The sequence below is a fragment of the Gymnoscopelus microlampas genome, assembly GCF_963454915.1.
Source record: "Gymnoscopelus microlampas genome assembly, chromosome: 4".
Classification (NCBI taxonomy): domain Eukaryota; kingdom Metazoa; phylum Chordata; class Actinopteri; order Myctophiformes; family Myctophidae; genus Gymnoscopelus; species Gymnoscopelus microlampas.
Window position 1 is genome coordinate 5,768,515 of NC_139941.1, and position 14,483 is coordinate 5,782,997.

Sequence of the window (14,483 nt, forward strand, 5' to 3'; positions counted from 1 at the left end):
ATGGACGCTTTACAGGACGAGAATGGTTTCAATCGTCAGAGAGACTTTGATGGGCCAGCCCCATACAATTTCGAGCCTGTAAGACAGCCGAGAGCAGCAGCAGATGCAGATCCAGTCAGACCTCGATATCGCCAGGAGATGGAGGCATGGGGAAACAACAACATGTGGAGGATCGGCCAGACGTCATGGTAAACAAACGCCATTATCAACAGTATAGCCTAACGTTGCATTGTATCAATAACGTGCTGGAAAAAGTACTCACATGTATTAATTAGGTAAAAGTATCAATACTGCAATGCAGAAATACTCTGTTACAAGTCAAATGTACTTGAGTAAAAGTACAAAAGTACTGTCAAAATGTACTTGAAAGTACCAAAAGTAAAAGTACTCATGGTGCAGAATGTCCCATTTCACAAGAACAAAATGTTTTTGATAAATCGTTTGAAAATAGCAGATCTACAAGCTCACAAGTGCTTGTAGGGCTGAAGTGGTTAGTTATGTTTTGTAATAATAATCGAAATCTACAAAGTAACTAGTAACTAAAGTTTTCAAAAATAGTACAATATTTACCTCTGAGATACAGTGGAGTAAAAGTACTGAAAATTGGAAATACTCCAGTAAAGTAAAAAATACCTCAACATTGTACTACAGTACTTGAGTAAATGTACTTAGTTACTTTACACCACTGTCAACCTTATTAAAAGTATGAGAATCATGCCTCTGACCTTTTTTTTTATTTCACAAAGAAAGTAGCCTACAAATATGTTGATTGTTACTTGAATGCTGTTGCTAATAGAATAGTCCAGGTTGTTATATAGCCTAAATAACTCATCAGTATTTTTTAATTTCAAGGACCCCCAGTTTGATATGCATCAGGCCACAGACCCCATTGATATAATGTTCTATCTAGGTCTCCAATCTGCTATTTCAAATCACGTTAATCACTCTGACATTGTACAAATGGAAACAGACCCGCAAGTGGCCAGTTGGTTTCATTGGTAGGGCTACTACTTGTTCGGTGACCTTTTCTTTTTTCTGTCTTTGAACTCAGGTGTCTGTGTGGAGAATGTCAACCCATGCCCACTGGTATCGAGAGCGTGTGTTGCAGAGAGAGGCAGCCCTATTGGAAGCTTGTAGAGGATTTAGCACCCAGACCTGAGAACATCCGGTGTCTAACACAGCACCCTGGATTTGAAGGTTGCTGTCTGAATCCTTTCGTGCTGCAGATAGCATATCTCGCCTTCCGCCAGGAGCATGGAGCACTCACCCTCAGGACTTTTGAGTAAGTTGTACAATATTTTATGAAGTTTTATGACGCACCTGAAATGAACATGACCTGTATTTCATGCCTACTGCAGTGCTATGACACCTGAATTTCCCTTGCAGGATTAATAAAGCACAATCTATCTCTCTCTTCCAGCCAATACCGCTACACAGCATACAGACAGATGGTTCGCTGGGCTTATAGTAAACTTGGTCGCCACAGTAGGAGGGTCGTACCTGCCTGTGTAGTCCACGCCATCAGACAGACGTTTCCAGAGGCAGGTGGAAACTACAGAGGCTTCTCATGGCCAGACTTGAGCCAATAAAGTTATTGAATTGAATTGACAGTATTCATGTTTTTCTTCTTTAGATGCCAAAAACATTTGGTCACTATTGTCAAAGATATGATATACTATATGCCATCTGTGTTATCATTTATTACAGATTGACCATATGGATTAAGGCAATACAATTGGACTTGCTATAGCATAACAAGTCATAAATAACCATGCAGGGTTTTGATTAAAAACACAATGATTTACTCATTTGCTTCTTACACAGTAAACGGTCATGTGTAGTATAGTCAACATTCAATCTTTTCTTCTACTTACAGATCAGGTTGTCAAAATGTAAATACATGTCATTGACAGATATCAAGAAGTAGCATTTATGTCAAAGTGCTTACCTAAAGAGCAGTTGCTTTCACAACACAAGTAATGTTATCAACATGGGAAGCCAAACGCAAGATATAGACTGAGTTGAAGAAAACATTTATCACAGACACACTTTTGAAATATGTATTTATGTCCACATAAACATAAGTACAAGATGTGCAAAGGACATAAACACTGCCAATGCAGTCAGATAATGGGGAAACAGCCAGTTACAAAGTGCATCTAAGGCAGAGCATTGCTACATACAAAACAGAAGATGGCATACTCGTCGAACACAGCGGACAACAACAAAATTGAGCGGCTTCCTATAACAGCTGAGGGTGAGCGCTCCTGGCAGAAGGCGAGATGCTATCTGCAGCACGAAAGGATTCAGACAGGAACCTTCAAATCCAGGGTGTTGTTAGACAACGGATGGTCTCAGGTCTGGGTGCTAAATCAGATAATGGGGAAACAGCCAGTTACAAAGTAAATCCTGTACTCTAGAGTCTAGAGTAGAGGATTTACTTTGTAACTGGCTGTTTCCCCATTATCTGATTTGGTAGTGTAGAGTCTAGACTACCAAAGATAAAAAACAAAAGTTGACATCTGTAGCCTAGCTGAGAGATGGTCTGCTCTAGCCGATGATATTTTAGCAATTTGTTAGGAAGGCTTACTCTAAGCCAGTGGTTGGCAAGTAAGTTTGACCTCGGGCCAAACTTTTTCAAAGACATTAGATGGTGGGCCAGAACACAATCAATGGCTAATTTAGGACGTGGAACTTGCAACAAACAAACATATACAATAATAATAACTGTATTGTTATAAAAGTTACTACATAAAGATGTGGTATAACAGAAAAAGCATGTGGAATCAAATGTTATAGGTGCACACAGAAATGCTGTGCACCTGGCGGGCCAGTTCTGTCCCACGGGCCGCCTGTTGCCTACCACTGCTCTAAGCTGTAATCAAAAGTACAGCCGACCTCGAGAATGAACACCTCCCTATGGTTTTCATTAACAACAATGACATCAGGGGTGTTAGCTGAAATGTTAGAGAACACAGAATCATCGTTACACAGGTAAAACATGCTCGGCTTCACAGTAGAATGCTTATACAGCATGATGGAGGACCTGAAAATAGAAGTGATATCTTTAGATATCAAATCCACTATTCTGTTATGCCTACTTATGTAGAGTCCCCTGTATACATGGCATGTGGGACATGGTTTCAGCTATTTGTTCATGACCATGATGTATACAGTGAGGAGCATGGTTGCCTGGAAACCAGATGGAGAGGTTATCTGCTGCTGGTCTCGGTTGCCTAAAAGGCTCAAAATTGTATGGAGCTGGTCCATCAAACTCTCTCCGACGATCCATTTTCGTCTTGTAAGGCGTCCATTTTGGATCAAGGAAATGGCTTTCCGCGCTAGTCAAACTCCATTGTAGTGTATGAGAGGTAGGGAAAAGTAACCTGCTGTGACGTCACGGCGCTGATAGCGTCCGATAAGCTTTTTGAAAGGCTCCGTACAGCAAACATCACAGCTGACTCTGGCAGCACAGGTTACATGCATATTGCTCATCTGAATGGGTGTAGGCTTCACGGCAGGTTGATTCGCACTCAGCTTTGGTCTGATTCAGGTCTTCGCTGTCACCAACAAACTGGCATATAGAAAACAGACGACGTCCTCTCTGACAGGCATACAGTCAGTGGCGTACCCACCATAGAGGCAGGGCAGGCGGCCGCCTGCCCAACTAAAATCTAGCCTCCCCTAGAAAATAAAGTAAAAGACTGAAAAACAGGCAGTGAAAAAAATCCAAAGAGAATAGTGGCCGTCGGACCTCGTCCATTCACGCGGGCAGGCAGCTAATCACTACCGTATCCAAACAGCAGAGCGACGTCGCCTATACTATAGTGATGCAAATGTTTGCCTTTATCTTCATGGGGTGCCAGGAGTGCCAGGTGTGGGGGTCTCTGGGCCATCACCTGTACTCACCAGGCATAAAAGGGGCTCTGAGTATGAGAGCAGCTTGAACCATTAAACTACAACATGAAGAGACCACTGCTGAATAATTGATTGATTGATTATACTTGCATATTGTTTTTATTAACGTTTTTCAGTTTTGTAGTCAGTGTTGCGTTGTTAACTTGTTTCCCCCGAGATTTTTTTTCCTAAAACGCTGTCAAAGACGTCGGAAGACGCCAGTGTGCACGTGAGCACGACGAGAAGTCCCAAAACAGAGTAAAAGGACGAATAAGTCCCCATCTTGTCTCTGTCAAATCTAAACAAACAACCCTCTACTTATTCCCTGGTGTTCTTTTCCACACACAGTCATAGACGCTCTGACAGAGATACTGGGGTCAGATATAAAGTCCTTCAAGGTAACATCAGCCCAACACCACAGACAGCAGAGCTAGCGATCCTGGTGGCCAGAAGAAAAGCGGGACTTTAGTGTCAGGTACTGGGTCACAGCTTCAGCCTTGTCGACCTGTTGGAAGGTTCTTGCAATTGGGGGAGGAGCAGCAGCAGCCAAACCTTCACTGACGGCTCTCAGGGCTGATGGACTTCTGGCATATTGGTCCTTCAAGGAGCCCATCAAATGAAATGCATAGTCTGAAGAGAAGAGAACATTATATTGAAACACAGACATTATAAAAGTATAGCAGTATTTCCAAATATGCAAATTGTTGATAATTCCAAATAGTTATTGAACACACACCGTAACATGGTTTGTCTTTGATGGGATGTACAACATGTTGCCCTTTACGGAACCTCGGGTAGGACACTGCGTAGCGTGGTTCTCCAGCACTAGTAGTGGCCACTGTTCTGTTCCCATTGTGGTTGTAATGCATAGCTGCTAAAAGGAGCCTATGGAAAGAAGAAACATTTTATGAGAAATAATTTTATGAGAATTAATGTCAGAGATGAGGATGAAAACTGAAACGCTCACACACTGTGGGCTCCAGTTGTAAGAACAGTGCTGCTGTGATTTTTCGAGAGCCCGAAACATCACAGCAGCACTCAGGTGTAATAAAAGAAATCATACAACTGGAGCCTGCAGTGTGCAAGCGTTCTCGTTCAGTTTTCATGTTATATTTTTTTGCTTAGCACCTGCCTAAGTTTGGTTGTGGATTGCGCATGTCTCTCCTCCATTTAGAGATGAGGATGAAGGCACAGTTACCAAGGGTGCAAGTGCACACCAGTCCTTGCAAGGTGCCAGCCAACAAAATAAACACTGTGGGATAAGAGTCGCCACACCCTCGTAGCTGCCGATTGCAAAAACGTATTGTGTACACAGGAGTGTGCGGTGACTCTTTATTCTACTGTAATGAGGATAAGATCTTTTCATTCAAAATACATTTACTTAATCATTCTGAAATTTCAATGTATTGAAATTTCTAATTTTACATTTTTACTGCCAAAACCAAATTATCTTACGACACTGATCCTCAATAGTCTGACTGTACCTGCTATGCATTCCAAGGAAGGAGAACCCTGTGTGCTTTGGGGCAAAGCGGATCATCAGGGAGTGGAACGCCTCGAGAGAGTAGGTTTGGTTTTGGGGAGATAGCTGCCGGACATCTTTTATGAATAGTTTTTGACTCACAAGAGCCTCCAGTTGAACAGCTACTGATGAACCTGCACACATACAGCATCAACTGATTTTTCAATCTCTCCCTGATAATATGCTTTTTTGTGCATATTTGTGAAAGGTTATTCACATGGATATTCATTCAGACCATCAACAAACTAACAGATCATGAAAAAGTGAACTTGTGCACATTCCTGAGTGATAGATACCTGGTTCAAGCCACTCCTTGTTTCTGTCCTCTCCATCCAATGGCTCATGCTGACAGGCAGGGAATGCAGGAGTGTCATGCTCATGTATGTCTTGAGCATGATTGACCAGGCTTCTCCATTTTGCCTCCATCATGTCAGCATTGCCACTGGGAGTAGAACCGGCGGTCCAGTAGAGGTGGTTCACAAAAGACTGCTTCCAGAGCTTTATAACCTCACAGTCACGTTCTCTTGAAAGGGCATCCAACTTCTTGCCTACGGCTGTTAATGCACGCAAACACACACACGCACAAACACAAACACACACTTTAAAATCGCACTGACAAAATTGAACTACTGTGATTGGTCTTGCCTTCCATGTAGCCATGCATGTTCAAGGACACATACTTACATTTGGCAATATGCCAGATGTCAAAGATGTGTTGTGTTCCTTCAACGCACAGCACATCTCTCACCCATTTTGCTACCTGCAGAATTGGTTGAATTGTACAGATATATGGCAGAATTTATGAGTTAACTAACCCTTCAAGTAAACTTGAAATGTATTCACATTCAAATATTTCTATTTCTAAAGTGAAAAAACTACAAAAAGTAATTTAACTATCACCACAGAGCCCCTCTCAGTTTCTTGATTGCCACAAGTTGATCACCACATGAGACCCATTGTAACCAAATTGCCATCTTATAAACACAGGAGACTTTATTCAACAGCTTTCAGAGGTAAATATCCCCAATTCCACTGCCAACATTTATTTGGTTACCCTTGACGTGGCCTCCCTTAGTTTACACCAATATCCCCCATGACTTTTATCACCAGAGAAAGTGTGTGTGTGTGTGTGTGTATGTGTATGTGTATGTGTATGTGTATGTGTATGTGTATGCTATGTGTATGTGTATGTGTATGTGTATGTGTATGTGTATGTGTATGTGTGTGTGTGTGTGTGTGTGTGACTTGTACCTGGCGGTTTCTATCGGTGACAAGGACTGCGACTTTCAAGTCCTGCTCCTTCAGTAACTTGATGCTGCGTTGCAGGCCCTCTATCTCACACCAGTTGCTGTTAGCAACTTCTGAACTCTGCAGCACAATAGACAAACAAAAAACAAACCTAAACAAATGGGATTCCCAAACACAAACAAAGTAGAATGTAGCCGCATAGATATGGCAGAAGGTACATGAGGCATGAATAACAGACCTGTACAAGCTGAAGGTCAATGACTTTATTCAGCCGGTCCTCAATAAGGGAGTATGTCCCGTATTTGGCACAGTGCCCTGGACTGTCCGATCTGTAAAAAGCACAAGGCAAGAGCAAAATTATGGATAGATGCCAAATGTCTTAATATACAAATTATTAATGTTGTACTTATGTGTATATTCTAATGATGAATATAACAATGAGCAACCTGCAGTCTCCAGACAGAATCAATCCTCCTTCCATCTCCTTCAGCTCACTGAGGATACTGGCTTGCTGGCTCTGCCAGGCCTGGATGACGGTGGGAATGGTGTAGTAGCGCTGATGGCGGAAGTAGGTGTTCACGCTGGTGCACTGTAGGCCAAATAGCTGGAGCATCCTGAACGTCTGCTGGGGCATACACCCTGAAAAGTGTACTGCTCCACTCAGCTGCAGGTTGCACTCAGGCATGTTTCTGTGCAGCATTGACTGGTTTCGCCAAACCCTCTTGAATCCACATGCTGAACAGACCTATGAAAAATATTCAAATGATCAGTGGTGTACTGTCTGTGTGTACTTTCTTATGACTGAGGAATAAAGTGAGAAAGAAGAAAAAAGCATTCAGCATAAGGTGTTATGCTGAAATCAGATTGAAAGCACTAGCATAATGCAAAGTGATAACCCGCTTCAAACTGCACTAAGATCAGACAAAACACATGAAGTCCACTATGAAAAGTCAATGCATGACATTGACGCATTCCAAGAGGGTAAACGCCACCAGAGCTTTCTACAGGTGCAGATAAAATCTTACCTGTTGGATTTTCACAAATGTCCCCTCCTGTCTCAGTATGCTGGCTTGCGTGGCCTCACAGCAGCTCGGGCAAGTGGCAAACAGCTCCATGAGTTGGCTGTGACACACTATATACTTATCGATATCACTGAGAAAAAATAAAGGAAAAAAAACAAAAGTTTGATTAAGACTGAACAGTCAGTATCGTGACATGAACAGATTAGTGTAACTGTGTAGTGTGTCTTACCAAGGGGTAGACGATGCTTCCAGGTGTGGCGAGTCATCAGAGTTCTCAGAGAAGAGCTCGTCATCAGCCTCTGGAACCCAATTGTCATCACCTTTCTTTGGTGCTGAAATGATTAGTCGGTACATCGATTAGTTCATCAACATAATTAACACATTCTGATTTTAGAAGCAATTAATATCATTCATTCGGTAGGGAAAAAAATGATAGCTTAATCAAATCAATAACAATTATAATTGGTTGCACGGCCCCTCACCTGACTGCTCGCTATCACTCTGAGAGATGGTGCATTGGCTTTGCATCGGACTGGCCTCAAAGCTTGAAATGTCTGTCTGTGTTTCCACAGACACCATTTGGGGGACTGCCTGTGTCCCTAAGGACAACATCTGGGGGATAACCTGGATGCCTATAAAAAACAACAATTGATATAATTGATATGTAACCCTTCTCTATAAAAAAGACTGTTGGCTAAAACGTGCAAAGCAAATTAAAACCTACCCAAAGAACGGTGTGGTGGTCTCCGGTAACTATACTGAGTTGCCTTGTGTTCCCTGTGTGGCTCAGAGGGTGGAAGAGAGGGTTCAGATGATGGACCAGCTTCCTCCTCCTCCATCATCATGGGCTCCTCTGTCACGTCAGGAGTCGCAGAGTGGCTTTGAAGCGTCTGTTGTTAAAAAAAAGGAGAATTCAGTGTTTACAGTGTGTCACTAGTGGTTCTCATAGTGGGTTCCAGGAGGTACCCATTAAAATGAGAAAAAGTTTTATTTCACCATTATTATTAATTACACTTCCAACACCTAGACCGCAGGCAGGGCACGGACTAGCTCAGTAGTTCTCAACCTTTTCAAATATTGGAAATAATTGTATATCTTCAACCCCTACACTACAGTAGCAGAACTAAGGGATGCTCATATGCAATCTACTTGATCTGATCATAACCTTGCTTTCAATGAATCAATCTCACTCTGGCCTATGCTCTTACACAGTGGTAAAAAAAAACATTTGCTGCCTGCTCCAAAGAAACACCATGAAAAACACTTATTACAGACTTTCCATACTTGTGTAGGAACCCTGATTGTACATGACAAGATAGTCTACAGTACAAAATATTTTCAAATGGGGTCTGCAGCCTAACATGTCATTGACATTACAATGAGAGCCACTGACTTAGGAAACAGCTTGCATTAGACAATGACATTCTTGTACCTCAAGCATTTGCATGTGGATAACAATTTGTAACATTTTAATTTGCACATGAGCCTGCAAATAGATCACATACTACACATGATACTAAATGTACATAGGATATCAGACATTGAATAGCAGTGGTGTAAAGTAACTCAGTACATTTACTAAAGTACTGTACAAATAAAAATGTATGTAACAATGAGGTATTTTTACTTTACTGAAGTATTTCCAATTTTCAGTACTTTTACTTCTATTGTACTTTTACTCCACTACAATTATTTGAAAACTTTAGTTACTAGTTACTTCATAGATTTAGATTATCATTATTACAAAACATACGCCACTTCACCCCTTTTTAAACTTTGATTATTTGAAAATAGCCGATCTACAAGCTCACAACTTGTGACCTTGTATTGAACTGTACTTCCCTGTGCTTATTTTTGCAAACTGTAATAAAGTATTCAATCTATCAAAGGTTGATTGATTAGATCTGCTATTTTATATCTATCTATCTATCTATATCTATATCTATATCTATATCTATATATATATATATATATATATATTTTTTTTTTTAGAAATATGATAACGTCTGAAATGGGACATTCTGCATAATTTGTACTCTTACTTTTAGTACTTGTATAGTATAGTAAGTATATTTTGACGCCAATACTTTTGTTTTGATTTACTTGAGTAAAATCAAGTAAATTTGAATTACCGGACTTATACTTGTAACAGTATTTCTACATTGCAGTATTGATACTTTTACTTAGGTGCAAAACTTCAGTACTTTTCCCACCACTGTTGAATAGCATTATAACTGCTCAGTTTCGCCTAGCTGAGGGCTCATATCACCAACATTTATACTTATAGTGTTCAGGGAAATGCTGGTAGCTTCTATCCTCCCCCTCCCTAGCCCTGAAACATGACTGTCATAGTGCCGAGTCCCCCCGGTTTATAGCGGTGTTCAATGTTTTTACATTGCCAACTCTCACATACATAAACGTTCAGATTTCAAATATAAAGTGCTTACCCCCGAGCCACGGATGTTACAAGGCGATCCGGACCGCGATAAGTACCCGTATCTCCCGTATTGTTCAATAAAAAGCATTTTAATCCCATCGCCGGCCATTTCTTTTTTTTTTTTTGGTAATGTATCAGAGTGTAATACACCTCCCAACCATTAGTGTCGCATGGTTGAAAGTATCGGAGACAATTTGGAGAAAATGGCCGGCGATCGGATTAAAATGCTTTTTATTGAACAATACGGGAGATACGGATACTTATCGCGGTCCGGGTCGCCTTGTAACATCCGTGGCTCGGGGGTAAGCACTTTATATTTGAAATCTGAGCGTGTATGTACATGTGAGAGAAAAATCGAACACCGCTACAAACCATGACGCTTGTATACAAGGCTACCCCCTCCCCTTCTGTTTTGGCATCGCTACAGACTGCTTACCAGTGGTGTAAAGTAACTAAGTACATTTACTCAAGTACTGTACGCGTTGTGAGCTTGTAGATCGGCTATTTTCAAACATGTGCGTACTTTTACTCGCGGTGTACGGGTCGGGCATGTACGGTTGGGCTCTCCCGTGTTGCCATCTCCCGTGTTGCCTGTCATGTGCGTGAAACAAGCGGTGGTGTTACAACATCAGAGCAAAACAACTAACCATCATCGGGTCCAAAACACGAGCAGGACGGGGACACACACATTGCAGGGGTCCTGGGACCACCAGGGGGTCCGGGCACCACCAGGGGGTCCCGGGAACCCCGCGAAAACATTACAAACAACGTCATAAACAACAGTTCTGCGTGCGCCCCATGAGGTCTGTGTTGCCAAGTTTGGCGAGAGAAAAAAAAGCAACCAGGTTTATGAAAACAAGCCCAAAATGAGCCTTAGCCCGGCCCCCCCGGTGGTCCCCCGACCCCACTTCGGCAGTGGCACGTAGGTGTCTAACTCTAGAGGTTCATTTTGATACCAATACTTTTGTACTTGTACTCAAGTACATTTTTAATTCCGGACTTTTATTTGTAACAAGAATACTTTTATTTTTACATTTGAGTACTTTTTCCACCGCTGCTACTTTTGATAGTCCTGCAAATCCTAACACATGTTAGCGTCAAAAAGATAGTTAGATCCACACTTACCCGAGACAAACCAAGTTTGTTTACTGCAGCAGCGGATCTTGCACCCACAGAAGCTTGTCCAGGCAACTGTATAGAAGGTACAGCACCTTCCATAAGTCTCACCCGGTCCAAAGTCCGGAATCCCAGTCTATGAGAGATGAGATCCCCTTGAATGTAATCCTCCTCTTTGAAATGGGCCCCACAGATGACAGAGTGTCGGTCTTTCACCGACGACGCAGTAAAATCGGCCCTCTTTACCTGCACGAACCTCACCCATGATCTAAAGGCTGGCGTGCCTTTCTTTGGAAAGCCGTGCACTTTATGTCCAGAAAGGGTGGAATTAGTACACCCACCACACGCACAAATATTGACCATTCTTGTTGCAACTAAAGTCAGGCTGCAGAAGAAAAATAGCAGATCTACAAGCTCACAACGTGTTGCCTCGGTGAGTAGTCAAAAAGTGCAAACGGGATGTAGAAGTAACAAGAGGGCTCTTTGCTTCCGCCACTACCTGCGTGTTTATCTCAGCGCCCCCTGCTGTCCTGATACCGGCTGTGACGTCATCATTACGCTGACACACGCACGCTATGAAACGCGGACCAAAACATGCGCGTGCATGAGGGTTGTGGTTGGGCGGACAAAATGTTCGATAAAAACGCTAAAACTGGGTCAATTTCGCTAATTTTTTTTTCCTCTTCCTAAAAGTCACCTAAAAGTCAATGTTGCCCTAGTCAACATTGTGCATTGAACAAAAATACAACCTGCAAGTTGGCCTTTAAAGTCGCCCAGGCAGATGGCTGCGCAGTCCGGGTGACGATTTTCTTGTGCACTGATAGCCTGGTGTAATTCCCTCATGGCTGTGTCCTTGTTAGCTCCAGGATGAATGTAAACAACTGCTACAATCACAATGCTGAAGTCACGTGGTAGGTAGAAAGGACGACAGGCTAAGATTAAATGTTCTAGGTCTGGAGAACAATGGCTATCTAGGATTTTAACATCTTTGCACCAGTTGTTGTTGATAAGGGCACAAACTCCCCCTCCACGTTGCTTACCGCTCAGTACAGCGTCTCTGTCTTTCCTATACGCGGTGAAGCCAGGAGGAGTGATGGAAGAATCAGATGCTAGCTCCGTTAGCCATGTCTCCGTTAGCGCGACAATGCACGTATTCCTCGTCTCGGTGTTATACTTAACGCGCGCCAGTAGGTCGTCCATCGTGGTCACTGTTCTAGATTCACACAGAGATCTAACGTTCGCTAGCAGGATTGAAGGCAGTGCAGGTTTATATCCACGTTTTGTTGTTGTAACGAGGACGCCTGCTCTCCGTCCGCGACGGCCGGGTCGCCCTTTGCGTTTTCGTCGCTTCTGCGTTGTTGTTCCAGCTGTTCCAGGGACAAAGGGATCCCCTCCCCCCACCCAGCCGGGTGGAGGTTTTTCGGTAAAAAAGTACGAAATTCTATGTGCAATCGCTTTTCTGATGTCCATAAGTGCTTGTCTATCATAACTCCTTAGGCACCCGACGGTGTAGGAGAAAAAGAAAAGGCTAAAAAATACTAAAAAGAGGGAAAAACGTTGCGGTGTTACGGAGCTCGTACCAGCGCGTGCCTTCTCCATGGCGCGCCGGATGTATTTATACATATATCAGTATGTATATATCAGTATGTTTTGCTCGCGCATGTATTTCTCATGTATTTCTCCCCGCCTGCAGTTCCAGCTTTGGCCACTGGGGTGGCGGCTTCAAGATTTCTCAGCGGCTCTGGGGGCTTGATAGCAACCAATGGTGATGAGCTTCGTGTGTTGAAGCTCCGCCCCATCTGTCTTCCTATTGGCTGGGCTTTAAATAGCCGTAACTTCTGTTTGCAGCATGGTAACGTCCCCAAACTTGGTTACCGACTTTCTTTCTTCACCGACTTTCTTTTTGTCCGATTTTTTAAGCTCCGCCCCCTCTGCCTTCCTATTGGCCAGGCTTTAAATCGCCGTAACTTCTGTTTGCAGCATGGTACCGCCCCCAAACTTTGTTATCGACTTAATTTCTTTACAAACTTTTTTTTTCCGAAATTTTTTTTTTTTCGACACATTTTCTTTTTTCGACAATTCTTTTTACCGAACTTTTTTTTTTTTTTTTACACCAAAACACTTTTTGAAGGGTATGCAACTCGATGGTCCAACCCGGACTTGGACCTCTTCACTTCCAGTTTGAAAAGTGCCCGAAATGCTCCGAAACTTCGCCTACCCCCCTAAATAGGGGTCTGCGAACACATGCGTCACAACAGGAAATGGATTTATCACTTCCGGTTTTGAAAAGTGCCCGAAACTTCGCCTACCCCCCTAAATAGGGATCTGCGAACTAAAGCGTCACATCCCGAAGTGGATTTATTCACTTCCGGTTTTTGAAAATTGCCCAAAATGCTCCCAAACTTCGCCCACCCCCCCTAAATGGGGGATTGTGAAAAATTGTATAATTGGCACTTTTTGCGTCAGACCTTCAGAAATGGGCGAAACAAGCACTCAAAACCATTTGAGTAATTGTTTATATATTTTTACAAATTATTACATTTTTGTCAAACATTTTTTTAGATGCTCCTTTTTCCCTTACATTTTTTGATTTTTTAATTTTGCTTTTATGACCTTTGGTTTATTTTAAATGATTTTTAGATGCTCCTTTTATATCTGCATCTGAGGTGATGGAACACATTCTAAATTTCAGTGCAGCAGGCAGGTTCTAGAAAACAGTAAAGGAAAACCTTGTGCACTTTATTTGTTAACACAAATGCAATTAATTTAATATCAGTTAATGTCAGGTAATACCAGGTTTCCTATTCAAGTCTGTTGTCTTTTCTAACTCAACAATAGTTGTAACATCAGACCAGCATGGAACTACAGACACTGACCCACCAATGTCAACTCCAACGTCAACAAGTACAGGGGTCTCTAAAGCTAAAGGTAAGCTGATACTATGAATAGATGTGCTATGAGCTGTTCACATTCTTTATCTGTAGTCTGTAGTATTCCTTTAAGTGCTTCATATACTGTGTTAAAACAGGGTCACATACATCATAATGAAACAGATCTAACATTCCATTCAAATGATCACTTTCCATCCATATATTTTTATACTGGAAGGCTTGTTGGCTATTCCAAAGATTGATAAGCTCATTTAAATCCCCCCCAAAACAGACATAGGTGTATACAAACATTTGCTAATATTCCATCAATCTCATAATTTTATTGATGTGCTTGAATCTGTCGGGAGGCG

At 42.2% G+C, this 14,483-nt stretch overlaps 2 protein-coding genes across 2 annotated transcripts in view; one reads left to right on the forward strand and one right to left on the reverse strand.

The window, feature by feature from the left end:
* Positions 1-14,483, forward strand: part of LOC311043906 (nucleotide-binding oligomerization domain-containing protein 1-like) — a gene marked incomplete at its 3' end in the record, with an annotated part of 78,137 nt that overhangs the window by 27,393 nt on the left and 36,261 nt on the right. The window contains exon 5 of the mRNA XM_084055330.1: positions 14,081-14,170. Coding sequence (XP_083911456.1) covers positions 14,081-14,170 — 90 coding nt within the window. The remainder of the gene's footprint in view (positions 1-14,080; positions 14,171-14,483) is intronic.
* On the reverse strand, positions 4,328-7,813 carry LOC311043168 (uncharacterized protein; the record flags this gene model as incomplete). The annotated part of the gene is made up of 7 exons (XM_084054352.1): positions 7,693-7,813; positions 7,114-7,412; positions 6,906-6,996; positions 6,671-6,787; positions 6,104-6,179; positions 5,716-5,973; positions 4,328-4,527 (listed from the first exon to the last, which is right to left on the reverse strand). The coding sequence occupies exons 1-7, from the start codon at positions 7,780-7,782 to the stop codon at positions 4,328-4,330; spliced, it is 1,131 nt and encodes a 376-aa protein (XP_083910478.1). The 5' UTR covers positions 7,783-7,813.